A 22,061-nucleotide genomic window follows, 5' to 3' on the forward strand; every position below is an offset into this window, starting at 1 on the left:
CGCACGGTGGGGCCCGGTTCGCGCGTCCCGGGCACGCTCCAGGGCGCGCAGGGCATGAAGCCCGAGGCGCGGGAGACGCGGCCACCCCCGCGCTCCCCGGGGCGCCTCCGGGCTGTGCTGCCGCTGCTGCTGCTGCTGCTGCGCCTAGGCCAGGTAAGCCGGGCCCGGGCGTGGGGTGCGAGGGCGCGGGCGGGACTGGCATCCCCCTCCCTGCACCTGCCCCGGTGTCCCCTGCTCGGGGACTGCGGGCGAAGGCGGCGCGGGGTCCCGATCTCCCGTAGGGGGCTGGCGGGGATCCTGACCGGCCTCCCGCTCCCGCCACCAAGCCCCTTCCCCGGCTGCCCGGTACCAGGGGGAGGGCAAGACCCCTTCCCCGGGTGTCCCTAGGCTGTTCCCAGCGTGACCCTGGCCTTCCCGTAGAAGCCCCCGCATGGGCTGCAGGCGGCGGTGGCCCGGCCTTTCCCCGAGCCGGTCACATCTGGCCAGCGCGGGCCCAGCTCCCGCGCTCCAGGCGGCCGGAGGGGGCGTGTGTGCGGAGGGCTGTGGATGTCGAGCAGGGCTGGCCTGGCAGCGCCGAGCGGAGCGGAGCCGAGGCCGATCTCCGACCTGGCCTGCGGGGGCCCGAAGGCTGGGGTGGAAGGGCAGCGGTGGTGGCCGGGTGCTCGGGGACAGGGCCGGGCGCTGGGCAGCTGGGCGGTGGGCGAAGCGGGACCTCGGGGCCGGGGACACTGTTTCTGGGGAAACTTCCCAGTCCTGCCAAAGGTGGCCGCTCGAAGGCGTCCCTGGAGGCGGCGGGCCTTGTTCCCATCATCATGTCGGGGGAAGGTGCTGGCTTTTCTGGGTGTGGACATCTGTGCTTTGTGGTAGCCAGCTCCCCCCCGACCCAACCTTTTTTCTGGCTTCACTTTTTAAAATAATGCTGCGCCTCACGGTTTGGTGGCTGACCTTTCCTTTCATTGGCATGTCCCTGGGTAAGGCAGAGCAACTGGGGGACATTCCCATTTCACAGATTAAGGAACTGAAGGGGAGAAGTAAAAGAGTGGATTGACCTAGCGGGAGCTGAGCAAGCGAGTTCCGCCTCTCTGCCTTCTGGGTCTTGAACCTGCAGCAGAAAGTGGCCTGGAGCATGCCCTTGCCCTGGGTTTTACTAATGAAAAAAATCTTACTTGTTTTATAGACAACAGCTCTAAGGAGGTGATCCGGAAAGTGAATTATTGGCTGGGGATGCAACCTGGTTTCAGGGGAAACTGTGCCTGCGCAAATGCAGGATGGACTCAGAGCAGGTTGGGGCAGCCGTGGAGGCAGGCAAGGCAGGAAGGGAGCGCAGTCCCAGGCTGCCCTGACTCTCAGCACCAGAGAGTTTAGTTTCTGGAGTAGGTTTTGCACTGACTCCCAGGAAGGGCCTGGAAGGCAGTGTGACCTCCAGCAGAGGCGAAGTTTTTACTGGATTAGGTGTGAGATGAGCTCCAGGGTCTGATGTAGCGTCAGAGTTGAATTTACTCTTCCATCATCTTCCATGTCAGTGAATACCATCTGTAGAATGGGTGTCACATTCATTGCCCAGTAGAGTTGTTTGAGGGGCTTCCATTGATTAATGGCTAAGCGAATTTTGAAAACAAACATTCACTTTTCAGATAATGTTTTGCCAGATGGAATTATCATTAAGGAACAGTGTGTATGGGCCGTCTTCATCCTGTCCCTGTAAGGAAATTCATGGACAACAGTCTTTGAGGTTAAAGAAAAAGAATGGCTTGTTATTTGAAGATCTCTTATATTAAAGTTTATACCATAGAAATATTTGAGCTTTATTTATCTTTAGTTTAACTTGCTATGTATATTACTGACTTTGTTTCAACCACAGTGGTTGCAAGCCCTGCTTTGAATCAGCAGAAAATATCTTGGGTAAATTTATTTCTTGCCCAATCCTTCCTTGTGTTTCATTAGCATATTACTCCTCTCCACTTGCCTTGAATTTGGTTATTTCCTTCCTCAATAGTTTGTTCTGTAGAAACTTGAGAGGTCTGCTGTCATATGTCTTGTTTTTGGATTCTGTATAAAATAGAGAATGTAAAAGGCTTTGTGAAGAAGCATCTCTAAAAGTCCAGTCAGCAGTTTCATTTTGATATTGGTTATTCCAGGGAATCTGTACTCTTTTCCTTTTCTTTTTGTGGTGCTGGCAATGGAACCCAGGGTTGTGACAAGCTATGCAAAGTGCTTTACCAACCACTGAATTACTTCCCCAGTCCCAAATCAGTGCATTTTTACGCTAACTCAAAGATAGGTCCAGGGGCTGGGGAGATGGCTGGGAGGGGCTGGGGAGATGGTGTAAGAGTGCTTGCTGCACAAGCATGAGGACCTGAGTTCGAATCTCTAGCACCCATGTCAAAAGCCAGGCATGATCATCAGTGCTTGGAACCCCAGTGTTTGGGGAGTGGAGACAGGAAGATTGCTGGTGCTTGCTGGCTGCCGGCCTACCTCCAGATTCAGTGAGAGACCCTGTCTCAAAGAATAAAGTGGAGAGTGATAGAGCAGGAAACCCAATGTCCCCTTGCTGTGTATGCACATATGTATGTAACCCCCACCTGTGCTTATGTCACACATATACACACCCCCACTCCAAAATAAAAAAGAAAAAGATAGCTTTAGTCTTTGAGGACAGCTCAAACTCTTCAACCTCCTTCAATGAGGATATTGAGGTCCAGAGAAGATGGGCAGAAGTTATTTGGAAAGCTAGTATTATGAAAAAGCCAGGGTTGGAACTAGGCCTGCTTGTGCCTAGTATTTCTTGGAGATGTTTTTTGCACAGAAACAGTGCTGTGTTACTGTGTATTCCCTAAACTGTGGGTAGACACTGAGTTTCAAAGTCAGGCAGATTTGGGATATTTTTGAAGTAAGTTTATGTGGGAAACAAGGGAAGGTATCTGGTGACCTCCCTAGAAGTTGTGAGACTTCTAGGTTTTGTGAGACTTTCTTACTAAAATGCATCCAACAGTAATGGGTTAAAAAAAAAAGGAGAAATCATAGAAAAGACCCAACTCTGATAGGACATTGATGAGGACAGGGTGTGGACGCTGGAAAAGCGAGATGCCGGAAGGCTTAGTAGTTACACTTAGGCCCGGAAAAGCCATTTTTGAACCTGGCATCTCATTCCTTTTCTCCAAGACAGGAAGGACAGTCAGAGATGATTCTGGCCTGAGGACTTTTATGTTTGCAGTGTCTTAACTGGTCCCTTTCTGGATGCGGTTTTACACACTGGTTTTGGTTTATGTATTGGGTAGTGTGTCAAAGTCTCTTGAGACATACAGTCTTGATAGTTCTTTAATCAGCTGGACAGGTAGTCTGCTTTAAAATAAAAAAAAAGAAGAAAGAAAAAAGAACAACAAAACCCCAACAACTGGTGCCTGCTTGGTTGGTCCCACAGTCCTTCGTTTTGCTTTGTCTTGGCTTTCTTGTTTCCTGGTGAATAATAACTGTTTGCATTTTCATGTATTGTAGCTAATCCATAAGCCTGATTGCTTACCTGTTTTATCCAGAGTACAAAAAAGCAAAAGAACAGTTTGACTTCTTCTTATTAATGCTTTTTAAATTCTCACAGGAGTGCCTTTATTTTTGTTTTGCTTCAGAACAACAAAGGAAAAACCAAATGATTCTGTTTTGTTTGCAGACAGTTTAAGAAAATGGAGCAAATTGGTTTATGGTTAGACTGTGACTTTGAGCTGACTTCAAGTTCACCCCCAGGATAAAGATGACCAGGAATACCCAAGCTTTCCTAAGCAGAGAGAATCCTGGCTCCCAAGTGAGCAATTTTGGTCAGCAAAGAGGTTATTTAGCTCCTAAAAGTAATGCTTGAGGCTGAGGCTGAGTTGCTGGATGGCTGCAGGTCTAGCTTTAGCTGGTGTATCATAAGTAATTACTTCTTAGTTCATTCCCTTCTTGGCCAAGGGAATTATTTTGAGTGCTGGATAAGATGCAATTTTCTGTGTATTTCCTTTCTAACATCATGCCACCGGTAATATTATAATTAATAGGTAGCATTAGGTATGGCAGGCACTGTGTTAGGGCTTTTAATGCATTATCTCATTTGACCATTTCAGAAATACTGGAGGTAGCTGTTCTCATTTTATCTGTGAGAAAACTGAGGTTCAAAAATCTGAAGAGTCATAACCAGTAAGTGGCAGAGCGGAGTCCCAGTTTACTGTCCTGTGCTGCAGAAGTCATGTGCCTTCAAGGTTTTCACTGTGCAACTGAGCAACATCACCAGGCACTTGTGGCAAGAGACAGGCTTATGGGCCCTGAACCTTGATGGGGTAGAGAATCATTTTGGGTTCTTTGTGTCCTAAGTCCTATGTAATTAGCCCCATTTGTAGCATGGGTACCCCTGGGACCCTCTCTGCTACTCGGTTTCTTTGGAGCCTGGGTATACAAAGGCACACCTACCGGAGCTGGAGAGATGGCTTAGCAGTTAAGAACACTGGTTGTTCTTGCAGAAGACTGGGGTTCGAATCCCAGCACCCACATGGCAGCCAACAACTGTCCGTAACTCCAGTTCCAGGGGATCTGACAGCCTCTTCTGTCTTCTTTCCTTGGCAGGCATTGCACAACATGGGTGCACTCACCTACACGCAGGTAATACATACATACACATAAAATAAAAATAATAAATAAAATTTAAAAAACAGAACAAAACAAAAAGCAAAGGCATACCTACCTTGCTGGGGACAAACTGGAATGGAAAACCTGGCCTGGGTCCTTGTTCAGTAGCTGTATAAACTCAGCAAGACGGTTACTGTCTGTGACTCTTCATTCCTTATCTGGGAAATGGGACTACTGCTTCCTGCTTTACTGGGTGGTGGTGGGCGGGGGATGCACAGGATAGAAGAGGAACTGCCAAGTAAAACCTAAAGCCTGGTCCTTTCACTGGCTGTGGCAGCTGCTGTTGTGTCCGAGTAGGAAGGGAAGGAATGGAGCTTCACATAATTAGTTCTTATGGCAAATGCTTCCCCAAGAGGTTTATTTTAATTTATTTTTATTAGATGTTAGGAATTACTTGTTTGGGGAAGTGAAGCAGTATTTGTAAACTGTGATCTCATGCTCTATGATTTCATAGGTAGATTAGGCTACATTTAGTGTCACGATAAATAAATTTGTTTAAATACAATAAACAGTGGATTGAAAGAAACACGGTAATTATGCAACTAGGAGGTGGTTGTCATAAAATTACACAGGTGACAAATTAATCTGTGGGCCAGTTGCTGTGAGGAAGAGGAACTGCTTTGGTGGCTCTTATCACCTATGAGGGTGAGAACTCAGATCATACCCAGCTATCCAGTCACAGTGGAGATGTTGGTGAGGAGTGTGACATCCCCATTGCCCCTTCAAAGTCCTGGTGCTGGATTTGCCAGAGAGGGAATGATGAGGAGGGGCAGCGAGATCTAGTGGACCTCTGGAAGTGGCAGAGGTCTCAGACCAGAGAAGTCCACAGCTGGTGTGTCACCATCTGCTGGGCTGGCTTTCCACTGGCTTTTCTGGTGACCCCTTAGAGGACGAGAGCTGTAGGAAACTTGTTACAACTTCCTTATTAGTGACAGCTGTAGCCATCCTATTGTCTCAGAATTTCCATGGCATGGAAGTGGCTGGCTTGAGGGGTGGTGGTAACGAGACAACCAGCCATGGGGGCCTTTTGAAAGCAAAGTAATGTTAGCTCCCACAGAAGAGCTAATTTTAGACATGCAAATAATTTTCAGTTCCACTTTTCCTTCTTCCTGTTAGAGGGAAGCTGTACCCTGCTGCCATTTCTGAGGCTTGGGTTCACAATGTCGTTATTATGTCACAAACTATCTGCTTCTCCAGGGCAGGAGAGGGCTTCTTGTTTTTCTGGGCAGATGTGCCAGGAGCCAGTCCAGTCTAATTTCATGCCTTCTGAGTAACTGAGTGAGTATTAAAACTTAGCACCAGCGTGGAGTTTATTACAGTGTCTTTAGTCTTTCTTGGTGGGAAGCAGCAAGACTCTTATAGAGTAAGTAGAAGAGAAGAATCTCCTCTCTAATGGCATGAATAAAATCTTTTTTTTTTCCCCCTATTGTTGAGACAGGGTCTCACTATGTAGCCCTGGCTGTCCTGGAACTCACTATGTAGACCATGCCTGCCTCTGCCTCCCAAGTGCTGGGACTAATGCCTAGATTTCATAGATTCTTTCATAGGCTTTTGTTTGTTTCGTTTTGTTTGTTGTTTTGCTGTTGATCTCACTAGGTATCCAAAGCTGACCTTGAACTTGTGATCTTCTCAGTCCCCTGAGTGCTAGATTACAGGTATACACCACCATATCCAGCTTTTAATAGATTCTTTAGAGTAGGGGTGTGTGTGTGTGTGTGTCTGGTCTTGGGGTTGGAACATTGAGGCCCTCACATACTGAGCAAGCACTCTACTACTGGGCTACATCCCCAGCCTCTAGACTCTTAAAAATAGCTCAAGATGCTCAGATTCAAAACCTTCCGATCTAAAGCCTATATGCAGAAGGCCTTCCTCATCTGTGGTCTCGCTGAGGTTGCAGTTACCAGTAGTCAACTGAGGCTGGAAATATTGAATAAAATAGTTTCTATTTTGAGAGTGCTTCCACATTCACATAACTTTTGTTAGAAAATATTGTTATAATTTTCTATTTGTTGCTCATATCTTTTTTTTTTTTTTTTTTTTTTTTTTTTTGAGACAGGGTTTCCCTATAGCCCCAGCTGGCCTGGAACTCATTATATAGACCAAGCTGGCCTTGATCTTACAGAGATCTGTCTCCTCTGCCTCCCGAGTGCTGGGATTAAAGGCTTATTGTATCTTTTAAACAATTTATTATTTTTAATTATATGTATGCATGTGTACCTGTGTGTGGGTTTGTGTATGTGAGTGAAGTTGCCTGTGGAAGGCAGAAGCATTGGATTCCCTGGAGCTCGAGTTACAGACAGTTGTGAACTGCCCAATGAGTACTGGGACTTGTACTTGGGTCTTCGGCAAGAGCAGCATGTGTTCTTAACTGCTGAACCATCTCTCTAGCCCTGTTGCTAATGTCTTACTGCATCTATTTATAATTCAGACTTTATCATATGTACATCTGTATAGGGAAAATCACAGTAGTATGTATGGAGATCAGGTCTTTCCATGGTTTTAGGCATCCACTGGGAGTCTTGGAATGTCTCTTGCATGTGTACTGAGGGGCCACTGTAAGCTTAGAGAACTATTAGTCCTCTTCAAAGGTGAATATTCTTTGAGGAAAAAATGTTTCTTTGTGATGTACACAAACACCTATATTCATCTTTTAGAAACGTTTCCTCATAAAGCCACGCGTGCTGGTGCATGCTTGTACTCTGAGCATTAGTGAGGACAGGCAGGAACATTCGAAGTTCAGGCTCATCTTCAGCTGTATAGTGAGTTTGGGGCCAATCTGAGCTATATGAGACCCTGTCTCATACCCACACCCCAAAATTTACCTTATAGGCTGGGAATGTAGCTCAGTGACGGAACACTTGCCTAACATATCAGGCCCTGGGTTTGATTCCTGATACCATCCCATAAAAGCTTTTTTACATTTTAATTTATTTTTGTGCAAGTGTGTGTGCATGTGTGTGGATATGTGGAAATCAGGAGACAACTGGCAGGTGTCAGTTCTTTCCTTCTACTATGTAGGTCCTGGGGATCAAACTCAGGTCATCAAGTTTGGTGGCAAGCACCTTTTTCTAGCCCATAAAACTACTTATAGAGCATATCTGTACTTAGCCTTTTAATTTACCAGTTCTCTTGGTATGGTTATGTCATATTTGTCCTGGTATCTAAATAACTTTCTAGAATTCAATGCTATGGATTTACCTAATTTGACCATTCCCTGATCAGCAGAGAGCTGAGTTGTTTCAGTACATCTCTCTCCCTTTCACAAATCATTCTTCCTGGAATGTGTTTGATGTTTATTTCTTTTAACCTTCACGATAAAACTCACTGAGTAAATAATCATGGGAACATGAGGTGGTTGCAAAGGCGATAAGTTGCTTGGTTTAGAGGGCTGTCCATCGAGTACAGCTCTAGAGTTAGGATTGCTGGTGTTTAAAACTCTGAGAACTGTTTGTTGACTTCCAAAACTGTTGCCCTGTTGGTACCCATACCCTTGGGTTTCAAGAGGCCTGCTTCTCCATATACTCAACTAACTTTTAAATATGTGCAAGTCTAAGAGGTGAAAGATAAAAATTATTTGTTTTGGGCCTGGCATGGTGGTACACTCCTTTAACCCCAGTACTTGGGAAGACAGAGGCAGGAGGGATCTCTGTTAATTCAAAACCAGCCTGGTCTGCATAGCGAGTTCTAGGCCAGTCAGGGCTACATAGTGAGACTGTGTGTCAAAAAAAAAAAAAAAAAAAAAAAAAAAAAAAAAAAAAAAAAGAGTTATACTATAATGAGTTAGTTGAATATCTTTTCCTGTGTTTGGGACCATTTACTTTTTGTTGTTGCTACTGTTGTTAACTCTCTGTTCAGTTACAAAAATTGTCCTTTGGGTGCTGGGGTGATAGTTTAGTTGGTAAAGTACCTGCCATGCAAGCATGAGGACCTGAGGAGTTTGGATCCCTGGTCTCCATGTAAAAAGTTTGCGCTGCTGGCTGTAACCCTAGCACTGGAGGAGGGCAGGGCAGGCAAGTGGATCTCCAGAGCTTGTGAGCCAGCCAGCGCAGCTAGTCTGGGTTCAGTGAAAGACCCTATCTCAGGTGGGTGTGGTGGTATGTGCATTTAATCCCAGCTCTGGGGAGGCAGAGACAGGTGGATCTCTGTGAGTTTGAGGTCAGCCTCGTCTACACTGAGAGTTCAGGCCAGCCAGGGCTACACAGTGAGACCTGTTTCCAATAACAACAACAACAACAACAACAACAACAACAACAACAAAAGACCCTGTCTCAAAAGATAAGGTGAAGAGCATAGTGAAGGCATTGTTGCCATGTCAGCCTCTGGCCCCTTCACATGCATATGCATGCACATGCACATACACGCATGCACACACATACATGACACATGAACATACATCAAAAAAACTGTCTCTTTGTTAATCAGTTTGTACACACTCTTTGAAAATTAAGGAAATGAGGGGCTGGGAAAATGACTTGGTAGTTAAGAGCACTGACTGTTCTTGCAGAGGACCTGGGTTTGGTTCCTGACACCCACATGGCAGCAAACAACCAACTGTAACTCCAGTTCTAGGGGATTTGATGTCCTCTTCTGGCCTCCATGGGTATTGCATACACGTGGTGTTCCGAAATATTCATACACATTAAAAAAATAAATAAAAACACTCATACACAAACAAAATAAATAAAATTTAAAAAAAGAAAATTAAAATTAAGGAAAGAATGAGTTCTTGGGCTCTCATTTGTGTTGCAAGCTTGTTTTTTCCCATAATTATTTTAGATTCAACCTTTGTTCCTTAAAAACTCAGAGATAATAAGAGAACATAGAATTTGGATCCAGCTAGCCGAGTTGGAGTCCCGGCTCTGTCACCTAACTATCTCTGTGCTCTTGGGCCGGTGCCCTGGCCTTTCTGATCCTTGCTGTTAAGAATCCTACAACACTGGTTGTAGTGGTGCTTCTCACCAGGGTAGTTTATGAGTTAGGTGAGACCACGTTCTGCCAAAGTTCATGGAAATGGACACAGAATTATAAGAACCATATTTTATAAAATGTTGAGGTGCTTTACTCAAATGATTCTAAAGTTAAGGCAAAGGCTATAATTATCGACTGCCAAAGTTGTGCTATAGCCTTTCCTAAATTGGATTTAAGAGATTAAATCTGCCATGGATTGTGTGTGTTCTGCTCACATCCACTCATCCCCACTTCCACACATGCATGTATTAAAATGTAAAATGTGGAGTAGTAGAGATTTATTGTATAATTTAAATTATATTTTTCCTTTGGTAAATGTGTATAATTGAATTAATATAGCATAAGTAACTATAAGATATGATCAGGGAATAGGCAACATGAGTGATCCTCACCTAAAAAGGAGTATGGGGATAGTATGTTCCTTAAAAAAAAGCAGGATTCTCTTTGTCTTAGTTTGAGCATTTTCTTTTTCTTTTTTCTTTTTCTTTTTTTTTTGTCTTTTTGAGTCAGGGTCTCCCTGTAGCCCCAACTGGCTTGACCAGGCTGGCCTTGAACTCACAGAGATCCACCTGCCTCTGCCTCCTGAGTGCTGGGACTAAAGGTGTGTGCCACCATGCCTGGCCTTGAGCATTTCTAGCTGCGTCACCCTCCTGTCTGTCACTGGCTGTGTTTTCTGTAGGGTCAAGAGGAATTATTTTCAGCCACCAATGCAAAGAGTAAAGGCTTTGACTGTGGGAAGTGTGCTGCTGTGACAGTTGGCTCTGCCTGTGCCACCTGTTTCCACAGGGGTAGCCAGGAGATGGTACGTTTTTTGTTGCCCACTGAGGGGCCAGCCCAGTGCCATGCTACTGTGTCATGGAGTCTTCCGCTCCCACTGGGCAGACCATGCTGGTGGTTCTGTGTGTGGATTCTTTGGGAGAGCAAGGGAGTTGCTGCCCAGGGCGTACTGTGTGGGCTTTGGAGTCAGTCATCATCACTCCTCCTCCTAGCTCTGTGACCTCCGGCCATCTCTAATGCCTCAGCTGCCTTCAGATATTGGCTGTTGGATCATTTTATTTTGCTGGGACATTAGCATAATTTGCTACTAAAAAATTCTTGGGGTTGAAGAGATGGCTTAGTGATTAAGAGCATGTCCTGCTCTTGCAGAGGACCTGGATTCAGTTCCCAGAATCTGCAAATACTTGCAACTCCAGCTTCAGGGGGATCCAGTGCCTCTGGTCTCCATGGGCACCTGCATTCACATGCACATACCTGCCCCCCCCCACATAATTCAAATTAAATTTAAAACATAAAAAATTATTATAGTTCATAGGTGGCTTCATACACACACAAACTCATATATTTGTATAACGATTGCGTCTCTCTGAGTTTGTCATTGTTATTTGGTGTGTGTGTGTGTGTGTGTGTGTGTGTGTATGTGTGTGTGTGTGGTTTAAATCTAGTCAGTTCTAGAAAATGTACATGCTTGTGAGGTGGCTGGTGCAGGGAGGACTAAATTCTAAGAGGGGCTCAAGGCAGGGTCAGGACCAGTGAGTGCTGAGGAGGCCTGTGTTTAGTGCTGCTGGAGGATCTCAGTAGAACAAGCCTTCTGTCAGTGCTTGGCAAGTGGGTTTGGTAGAGGGCTGTAGTTGTCACCTGCTGCATTGATTTAAATTTTATTTTATTGTTTTGGTGATGCTGAGGATAAGATCCAGGGCCTCACATATGCTAGTCTAGTGTTCTAACTGAGCAACACTCTGAGCCTTGAGTACTTTAAATGATATCCTGTGACCAGCGTGGGGTAGCTGAGGCTCACAGAAGCCTGGTGAGTGGTAGGGACAGACAGTCATGGAGCCCTCACAGTCCAGGCACTGCTCCTCCAAGTTGTGCTGTCCTCATTCGCTGCTGATTTGCATCAGGTTGAGTGATCCCATGCGGGAGTCTGGTGGTTGTTAGCTATAGCCCGAGTCCCTGGTTGATTCCATTCCCACGTGCCAGTTTGTGTATTTTTATATTTTTATTTTTTATCTTTGGATTTTTGAGATAGGGTCCCACTATGTAGCCCTGGATGACCTGGAACTCAGAGATCTGCCTGCTCCTGCCTCCCAAGTGCTGGGATTAAGGCATGAACTGCACTGGGTCTTGTTCTGTTTTATTTTATTTTATTTTATTTTATTTTATTATTTTTTGGTCTTTTGAGATAGGGTCTCCTTGTAGCCCCAGCTGGCCGAGAACTCACTATGTAGACCAGGCTTGATCTCACAGAGATCCATCTGTTTCTCTCTCCGGAGTGTTGGCCTTAAAAGTGTGTGCTACTATGCCTGGCCTTTTCTTGTTAAATTAGCATATAATATGTTAGGTACCCATTCTGACATATTTGAACAATTTTTTTTTTTGTACTCCTTCCCTCAGTTTAGTTTTTTTTCTAAAAAAATTTTGGAAACACAATAAGTAAAAGAAAGCAACATTACCTGTGTTCTCAGCTCCCCAGGTTTGCCACCCCTCCCCCCGCCCCAGAGTGCTGGGTGCTTTGTCTTTTCTAATGAATGTTCATTTTACTCAGATAGGATAATCTCCTACACATGCTTTATCACTTACATTTTTCACTTACTTTTTTATTTTTTAAAAGCAATTGAAGTAGATGTCTCCCCAGGGGTACCCCACGAAGCCACATGATAAACATGAGGCTTCTTCCTGAAGGGTCACTAGTACTCAGTGGAAAGTATTTTGAAAGGCTCTTTGAAAACAAACATGGACATATTATAGGATAGATACTAAATTTGCATCAGCTCCCCCCACCCCCTGCATTCTAGTAACAGTAAAGAAATCTGTGCCCTGTGGACCTTCAGGGACAAGTTCCCTCTTTGCCCTTCTCTGGGGTGCTTTGTGCCAGTTTGTAAAGTGTGGACACTACTTACCAAGGAGTAGCCTTGTGCATGACTTAGTGATTGCATTCTGTTATATGAAGGTCCCTTATCTCCTTAGTCCCTGCGATTAGTCTTCAGTTTGTTCTCAGGTATTTTGCCGTGATGAACAATATTCAGGTAACGTTGTGAGTAAATCTCCAAACACATATCTGATGCTTATCTTAGGATGAATTGAGATACCGGAGTAACAATGGCTACCAGACATATCCGTTATGAAACATCGCCGGCACTTTGTACATATTGACTTACTTAATCCTAGTAGGTGGGTACAGAGTGGGAAACTGAGGCTCTCCTGCCATTATAGTTAAGGGAGAGGTGGGCAGGATTGTCTGACGGGCTAGGGCATGTCTGAATCTCTTAGGAGGACAGCTGGGTTTAGTGCTTGTCCTCACAGACTGACACTTGCTTTTACAAGCTGTGACATGGCAGGAGAGACATGCTTTCTAGAGCCATAGGAGACAAGAACATTTTTGCCATGGCTTTTAGATGTTGGAGCAGTAAGGTTAGGCAAAGATTGATCGATCCTTTGGGGCTTCAGTGCTGATTAAATGAGTGGTGTAGCATTCTGTAGGGGTTTTGGCCTTCCTGTTGTGAATGAACTTGGATTTCCTAGAGCTTGAACATAGGCAGAGATGACATGACTTTAGGGTGTTCCACAGGCACTGGGAAGAGCTTCCGTATCAACAGCAGCATGCATCCAGGTGTGTTCTTTTCACTTGCAGTCATGTGGCCCTGCCACTTGCCCAAACACTGCAGCCCTGAGAACGTGTCCGTTCATTTGGAAATGGTAGGAATTGCCAGGGCACAGAGCTGTTAGGGTCAAATGTGGGAAGGTGTGTACAGCATCCAACTTAGACTCTGCCACTTGAGCAGGCTCTTCTACATGTGTTTCACCCACCCCTTTGTTAGCACAACACTTTTTTGATATTGGGACCACTGAGTGACACAGAGAACTGGCTAGGGTTGTCCTGTACCCAAGGTGTGTCCAACAACTTCTTTGAGTCTTAGAGCTGGGGAATATTGCTGGCTAGATTGGTCATCAGATCCTTCTGTCTGGGAGCTTTTACTTAAGGTTATTGCGGGTAGGAGAGACTCAGACCCTCAGACTCCTGACCACAGGCTTGGACTCCAACCTTTGACTTCTTCAGGAAGATGCACACGAAATGCTTGGCCTTTGCTTTCCTTTGGAGTCTGGCAGCAGGCTGTGCAGCTGTCTAGTGGTGTGGTTGAGTGGCAGTGTCTTTTCCTGTAGCCCAGAGCTTTTCAGCCTCAGCACCATTGCCATTTTGGGCTGGATAGCTTGTTTCAGGAGGCTGTCCTGGGCAGGGTAGGATGTAGGATGTAGCATCTCTGGCTCCTAGCTTCACCTTCCCTAGTTGTGACAACCTACAGTGAATGTCCCCTGAGGAGGGAGGGACTACTCTGATGGAGAACCATGTTCTCCATTACCCTGTTTTGAAGTCCTGGTAAGGTGGCCCATGAGGGGAATGGCTGTTCTGTTGCCATAAGTTCAACCTGAATTCCTCGTAGCAGGATGTAGGTCTAACAAGAGCATTTACACATGGGACAGGTGTCTCGGGGGCTTCACCGCTGCCCCCCGCCCCCGATCCTTCAAGTGAGTGCTTTTTCATCATGCCATGTAGTGTGATTCTAGCCTGGGAGTCTTGGAGGTCCCTGCCCCATTTCTCCCTGTGTTCCCAGCCTCAGTTTTCTCCTCTGGCAAGTGGGAATGGCAGATACTTTTGCCACCTTGTCTGGGGTGGGGCAGGAAGCCTGTGTTAATGTGATAGGGCAGTACTGAGCTCTGCTGAGGGCATATGGGGTTGAGGGGGAGGTCCAGCTTTACCAGGGGTTCTGAGGTCAGACTGCCAAGTTCCTCACAGGAGACAGGCCCTGTCAAAGGGAGATCCCATTACAAAGAGATTCACTGCCAAGTTCCCCTGCCCACCAGCTCCCTGGAGCTGGTTTCAGCTTTTAGTGTTTGGAGGCCTTAGGGCATACAACTGGAGAGAAAGCTTTCAGAGCCCAGGACATGGAGGACCACAGGAATGAGGCAGGAGAAATCCACTTATCAGTGTGCCACCAGCCAGTGAGGCTGGATTGCTTTTCTGAAAACTCATGTAACAAAACAAAACAAAACAAAACAAAACAAAACAAAACATGTTCACCTAACTTATCAGGAGCCGAAAGAGAGCTTCCAGCTCAGTGCTGGATGAACCTGGTCAGGACACTACTCAGGTTCCAGCAGGTGCTCCTGTGGTATCCACTGGACTGTCATGTGCTACGCTGGGTTCTTGTTTCTGCTTTATTGGGTCCATTTTAGAGATGAGGTACCCAGAGGCAGGGGAACTGGCCCAGAGCCAGCTGGGTCACTATTGTGTAATCTCACCTTTACTGCTTTGTGATCAATGGCAACTTAGCTTTCAAAGCCTGAATTTTCTGCAGGCCAAATGGGGATAATAAACACCTCAGAGGATTGTGATCAAGATACCATGAGAAAGGCTATGTGAGCCTCCAGCATACAGAAGGCTCTCCATAAATACCAGCTGCTACCATTGTTGTTGTTTAAATACCGGGACAGCAGAGGCACCTGCTCTGATGAGGTTTTCCAGGAACATTGTACTGCTTTGCTCAGCCCTAATCCTATGTTCTATCTCAGGCCAGGTCAGTAAATGTTGGAGGTGCAACTGGAGAGGACAAAGAGCCTGAGATTCAGGAAACCAGGCAAAGCCTGCCCTCTGGGATAGAACATGTGATCTTATGGTCCCATCAGCCTCAAATAGGCTGAGCTCATTGCCAGGCAAGTGCATAGTTAATGATTACTAGTAGGAAGATGGAAAGGCCCATTGCCTCAAAGAATGTCCCAGTTGGAAAGAAATGTTGGAGACATGAAGTTAGGGAAAGCAAATGGGACCTAGTTTGTGTCTGCCTTGAAATGATTGATAGTGGTTGCTTGGGTCCTGCATAGAAGGCATTCTCAGATTGCTTGGGATGTCCTGGTTGACTGCAAGAGAATTCGGGGATCAATTAGTAATGTCTGTCATGGCCACGGGGAGGACAAAGGGTGGCACACATATCTATTTGCTGATTTTGGTTATAGTTGAGGACATTGACCCATAAGAGTTGCCCTCTGGAGGATCACCCAGAAAGTCATAAACTATCTCTGTTGTAAGGAATTGCTTAAAAATGTCCAGTTGATGTTGGGCATGGTGCCTTGTGCCTGTAATCTGAGAACTTGGGAAGTTGAGGCAAGAGAATTTTGAGTTGGAGGACAGTCTGGGCTATGGAGTAAGACCTTAGCAAAAAAACAAAAACCCAACAAAACAGAAAAAGTTTGATGTTTTAGTTTCATCCTTGAGAAGGTGCCTTTGCTTGACTTGTCTTTGTGAGGAGGAGTTTGAAGTCTCTAAAAGAAATGCATTCTGCCTTTTTATTTTTATTTTGAAGTACTGGGGACTCAAACCTAAGACCTCAGGCATGGGAGGTAAGCACTCTACCACTGAGCTATATTTCCAGCCCCACATTGTGCGTTTCAGCAGTTCTCCATTAGAATCACACTATTGATAGGACAGGCCTTAGAAACACCTTTTGGTGGACTGTTTTTACCACTTGGGCCCCGGAAAGATTCAATTGGATGCTCTCCACCAGACTAAGTGAACCTGGATACCTGGAGGAGTGGGCTTTGCAGCTTTTCCAAGCCTCTTGTGTAGCCAGAATTGAGGACCACAGGGCCAGATCTCTTTTGGAAACAGAGGCCCAGATGATTGTCCAGGGATACATAGAGTTAGTGGCACAAGAAGGAAGACTAGGGAGACTGAGACATCACTCCTTTATCAGGTGCTAGGTCTCAGGTTCTTGCTTCTGCCGTCCCTCCTTTGGGTCCTCCTCCTCCTCTCTCTGCTTGTCCCATAATTGTGTTATTCTACTCCTTGAGAGCTTCCATGGCTTTATATTGTTCTTAATATGGACCAGGACATTGACAAGACCCAGAGCTGATCCCATTGGTCAGCCCTCCTTCCAGCAGCCTCACCCTGGCCCACTGCATCTGTTCATGACTTTAGTCACCTGCTGACTGGACCCTGTGGCTCCCTTAGGCCCTGGCTCTTGCTACAGTGCTCTTCCCTAGCTCTTTATCACTCAGGTCCCTCTCTCCCATTATCCTGCTTCGTTTCCTCCTCTTTATTACTTGCTTCTTTTTGTCTGCCTCCGATGTGATAGAACATGTGCTTCAGGAGGGCAGGGTCCCTGACTGGTGTCCCCGTGCCTACAGCAGAACCTGCTTCCAAAAGGTGTTTGTTGATGGGTTGAAGAACCACCCTGACATGAGCCAGTGCTCTCTTCAAGTTACAATTGACCAGTCCCGTGTCACTTCCAGTTCTCTCATAATTTTCTTATCTTTTGTGATGACAGCTCTAAATTATGTGTGTGTGTGTGTGTGTGAGAGAGAGAGAGAGAGAGAGAGAGAGAGAGAGAGAGAGAGAGAGTTGTAATCATAATCCTTACGGATGGGTTTTAGCTCTGGTAAAAAGAGCACAGATAATTTTTGGAGTCCTTTCAACTTGGGTTTGAATCCTAGCACTGCCTCTTACTAGCTCTCTGATTTTAGGGGAATTACTATTATTATTTGTAGTGCTGGGGATGGAACCCAGGGCCTTACGCATGCTAGTCAAGTGTTCTATCATTGAGCCACATCCGCAGACTGGAGGAAATTCTGTAACCTCTCTGAACTTCAGTTTTCTTGTCTGCAGAATGGAATCTTAGTAATTAATTAACTGACATCGATTAGGAGCTTTCTACATGCCAGGCACTGTACCAAGTGCTTTATGTGTGTAGACTCAGTGATTCTACATGACAACTTAGTAAGCTAAGTCACTTCTTGATTTTACACAGAAGAAGATGAGATGTAGAGAAGTGAAGCAATCTTCCTGAGGCCACGATGCTCATCATTGGACAAGCCAGGGTTGGAGCCTAGACTGCTTGGTTCTAGAGTCAGAGATTTAGAAACTTAGGAAATTGTGCCTAGACGGGCCCCGGAATGCTCAGACTCTAAACATTGTAAGCTACCATCAGCCTCCTGCTTTGACATTTACTCTCATGGTGACATTTAGAATTTCTTGTTCCTCATGATGGTGACAAAAGTACCAACTTCCTTTCTGTTGGGGGAACTCATTTCCAAACACAGCTTCTGGAATAAGACCCCTGGCAGGGAGCTCTGAGGCTGAGGGGGTGAGTGGTAGTGTGTTCAGGGAATGAGTACAAGTACACACATTTTTCTGTTGAAAATATTTCTGTGGCATATTTATTGCCTGCTTTGTGCCAGACATTGTGACTGTGACCAAGAAGACATTTAAAAACTGTAATTCACCATCCTGAACCCCCAACTCTCCAAGGCTTTGTATTTCCATGACCTGGGTGCTTTGCTTAGGGGTGATCGGGGCTATTGGAGATGCAATGCAGATTTGTGACTGTGATGGGCCTGAGGTGGGGCTCACCTGCAGAGGCAGGATTTCTGGGAAGCTTCTTCTGTGTTATTAAGCTGAGGAGTAAGGGGTCAGAGCTGCGGCCAGTGGCTGCTTTATCCTGGGGCAGGCAGACCTCCGCTTTATGGGACACAGAGATGCTGAACAGTGAGTTTGGTCATTTAAAAAAATTATTTAGTGCTGTGCATGGAGTTTAGCTGAGAGACTGCATATCTGATATGCACGAAGCCCCAGCACAGCATAAACCAGGTGTGGTGGTTCCTACCTACAATCCTAGCCTTTGGGAGCTGGAGGCAGGAGGATGGGAACTTAAGAAGTTCAAGGTTCCCTTGTGCTCCATTGTGAATTTGAGGCTAGCCTGGGCTGCAAGAGATTGTCTCAAAAACAAAAAAACAAAAAAAGAGGGAGAGAAAGAAAAAAATATTTCTAATTACGGCATAGCAACATGCAAAGAAATTTAGGATTGGAGGAGGGGAAAAAAAACAACAACAGTTGTTTATCTCCCTCATCACAGAACAATGATTATTTATGCCTGTTGTCTTATTTAAAATTAATTGTAATCACAGATTAGGAACAGTTTCAGATTCTTTTTTAAAAAAAGATTTATTTGTTTATTTAGTGTGCCTGTGGGAGTTTATGCATGCCACATGTGTGCAGGTGCCCATGAAGGTCGGAAAGAGGCAGATCCACTGGAACAGGGGTTATAGTTAGTTGTGAGCCAGTTGATATGGATGCTGGGAAGTGAACTCAGTCCTTTGCAAGAACAATAAGTGCATTGAACTGCTGGCTCATCTGTCCAGTCCCACTTTGAGATTCTTTTTCCCTCCTAGATAGGGTCTCACTCCCACAAGTTTTCCTCTGACTTCCACACATGTGCCCACCACACACTAAATAAATGTAACTTTTAAAAGTTTTTAAAGAATATGAAACTGAGCACTTGGGAGGCAGAGGCAGACAGATCTCTATGAGAGATCTCAACCTAGTCTACATAGCAAGGTCCAGGCCAGCCGTGGCCCCAGTTTCAGATTCTTTAATGCCACAAGGCTAAATGAATAGAACATTTTCCCCCATGGATAATATGATCATAATTTGTGTGTGTGTGTGTGTGTGTGCGCGCGCACACACACGTATGCACCCATGTGGCTGGGTGCATGTGCTTGTTTGGAGACCAGAGGTCAATCTCAGGTGTTCCTTGGAAGCTGTATACCTTGTTTTTTAAGATAGTGTCTCTTCATTGGTCTAGAGCTCAGCTGTGGCTTGTGAACCTTGAGAACCTGCCTGTCTCTGCCTCTTCAGGATGCCATCACATCCTGCTTTAAAAAAAGTACTTAAAAAAAAAAGTACTTAATTTTTTTTTCTATGTGTGTGTGCATATGCATGGCGCTTGTGTGGAAGACAGAGGACAACTCTTGGGAATCAGTTTCCTCCTTCCACCATATGGGTCCTGGAGATGGAATTCAGATTGTCAGGCTTGGCAGCAAGAGCCTTTACCCACTGAGCCATCTTGCTGGCCCATGTCTGTGTGGTTTTTTTTTTTTTTCCCCCTTTGGTCTTTTTCATACAGGGTCTCCCTGTAGCCACAGCTGGCCTGTATTAACTATGGAGACCAGGCTGGCCTTGAACTCACAGAGAACCACCTGCCTCTGCCTCCTGAGTGCAACATGCCCAGCTCCAGGTCTGCTTTTTTACCTGGGGTCTGGGGATTGAGCTCAAGTCTTCATGCTTGTCCAACAAGCTGCTTACCCAGCCCCTGACCATAATTTTTAAATAACTATGGTATATTGTGGAGTGACTGTTCTAGAGACCACTTAATTTTTCCCTTATTGACAAGCAGCAGCCAGATTTTCACATTAGTAGTGCAGAGATGTATAGCTTTATGCCTTCTAAAGTCTTTTCTATGAAGTAGAGTTTATTCAGGATTAATTTTCAGACATCTTTCTAATATTTGACAGTACTTGCCAAACAAGTTTCCAAAAGGGATGTTTTGTTTACAAGCCATCAGAATGCATGAGACTGCCTGTTTCATGACGCCCACACTGGCACTGAGTGTTACTGTTTTTTAAGAAAGATTTTTAAATTTAACATTCACATTTATAGACATGCCAGCTGTGTGGTGGCTGCTTCACAGCACTTTCTGACTGTGTCTGACTCATAAAGAACCTGCTCCGTCTGTTTTGTGTGATACTCTTTTTTTTTTCAGTGTTTGGTGTATGATCCTGTTTTAAAATTAATTTGAATGTGTTTGTGTGGTGTATACATGTTTGTGCATGTTGTGTCTACAGCTATGTTCTCCTGAGCACATGCGAGCATGTGCATGTATGTGTGTGTGGACTAGAGGTTGATGTTGTATGTTTTCCTCTTTTGCTTCACACCTTGTTTTAAAATTTTTATTTACTTAAAAGTTCTTAGGGTTTGGGCACGGTCTTGCATACATTTAATTTTAGTACTTGGGAGGGAGAGGCAGGTGTCTGTGAGATCAAGTCCAGCCTGCTCTACACAGAAAGTTCCAGTCCAGCTGGGGCTTCAAGGAGACCCTGTCACAGAAAAGAAAAAAAAAACAAAAAACCTTATTTTTATTTTATGTGTATGGTTATTATGCCTGCATGCATGTAAGTGGTACATGCAATATCCATGGAGCCCAGAAGGACATTGGATTCCCTGGAACTGGAGTTACAGATGGTTGCTACCCACCATGTAGGTGCTGGACCTGAACCCCAACCCTCTGTGAGAGCAGCCCGTGGTGCTCTTAACTGCTGAGTCATCTTTCCAACCCTCACCTACTTAGTTTTTGAGTCAGTGTTTTTTACAAAATTTGGAGCTTGCCATTTTGGCTAGACTGGTTTGCCAGCTAGCCATCTGGGGTCATTCTTCCTCCACCTCCCCAACACTGGGGTTACGGACTTGTGCCACCCCTCCTGGCTTTTACCTGGGATGTGGAATCTGTGGAATCTGAACTTAGGTCTCCTGCTTGAGCAGTAGGCATTTTACCCACTGAGCTATTTCCCTAGCCACTTTTTTTTTTCTTTTTCAGTGCTCAAGGAAAATCCCAAGTTACTGTCTACTTTTTTTTTTTTTTCAAACATGATCTACATTGTCTGGTGTTACCTAGAAAAAAATGCTAAGTGTAGCCAGAGTCAGCTGGCCTAGTGTTATATTACCTCACCTTGGAGATAATGAGATGTAGCCATCTCATTTTCAGAGCTCACGAGAGGGGGTTCTGTTGTCTAGCATCAAGCTTTCAACCCAAATGATGTTGCTGAACTCCTGCAGAATGGAACATGGCCAAGCACTTGCTTTGGCCTTCCTGGCTGCATCTCCAGAGGACAGCAGCAAGAGAATGCTGAGGAAATTCCAACTCTGTCCTTGCCTTCTGACCTTGTTCAAGCTCCTCCTCTATCCCCCCAACCCCCCCCAGCCCCCCCCCCCCCTCAGCCTTAACTTTCCCCACCTGTGAGGACATCCTGTTACCAAGGATTTAGCACCAGGAGTCTTGGGCATGGCTCTTGTTGGTGTTGGCCTAACCTAACTGTGGCCCGAGGGGTGGGAGGAAAGGGGCTGGTTTGGATTTCTTTTCTATAGGGAGTTCCAGTTTAGTTGGCGAGAGACAGCTTCAACTCACAGCTGGGACGGAGGCTTCAAGGTGACAGCTGGGGATTGAGACAGGAGTGAGGCCAGGAGAGTAACCCAGCAACCATTGTTGCTAATTGTTGTGGCTTTTGTTGTATGGTAGGAGCCTTGTTCTGTAGTGAGGAAGCCTCGTTTGGGTGTCGTTCAGTGTCTTATGGCAAGAGAGGCTTGGGTGGGACTGTGGGTTTGAGGTGCCTGTGCGACTTAGACTGTCTCACAGAAGCATCATGGGAGGGTTTTCTTTTCATGTTGTACATATTAATCCTCTTGTGTTTTTTTTTTTTTTTTGGTATTTTTGAGACAGGGGCTCCCTGTAGCCCCAGCTGGCCTGGAACTCACTATGAAGATCAGACTGGTCTTGAACTCACAGAAATCCGCCTGCCTCTGCCTCCTAAGTGCTGTGCCACCACGCCTGGCTAGATTGTTG

General features: G+C 45.6%; 1 protein-coding gene across 1 annotated transcript in view; it reads left to right on the plus strand.

Annotated features, from left to right (window-relative positions):
* Positions 1-6: 6 nt before the first annotated feature.
* Ptprj (protein tyrosine phosphatase receptor type J) overlaps positions 7-22,061 on the plus strand; it is a 170,122-nt gene continuing 148,067 nt past the window's right edge. Inside the window, exon 1 of the mRNA XM_008843633.3 lies at positions 7-153. Within this exon, the coding sequence (XP_008841855.2) occupies positions 55-153 (99 nt within the window). The 5' untranslated portion in view covers positions 7-54. The remainder of the gene's footprint in view (positions 154-22,061) is intronic.

Source organism: Nannospalax galili, unplaced genomic scaffold (assembly GCF_000622305.1).
Source record: "Nannospalax galili isolate Female #2095 unplaced genomic scaffold, S.galili_v1.0 scaffold1200, whole genome shotgun sequence".
In the NCBI taxonomy this organism is placed as follows: domain Eukaryota; kingdom Metazoa; phylum Chordata; class Mammalia; order Rodentia; family Spalacidae; genus Nannospalax; species Nannospalax galili.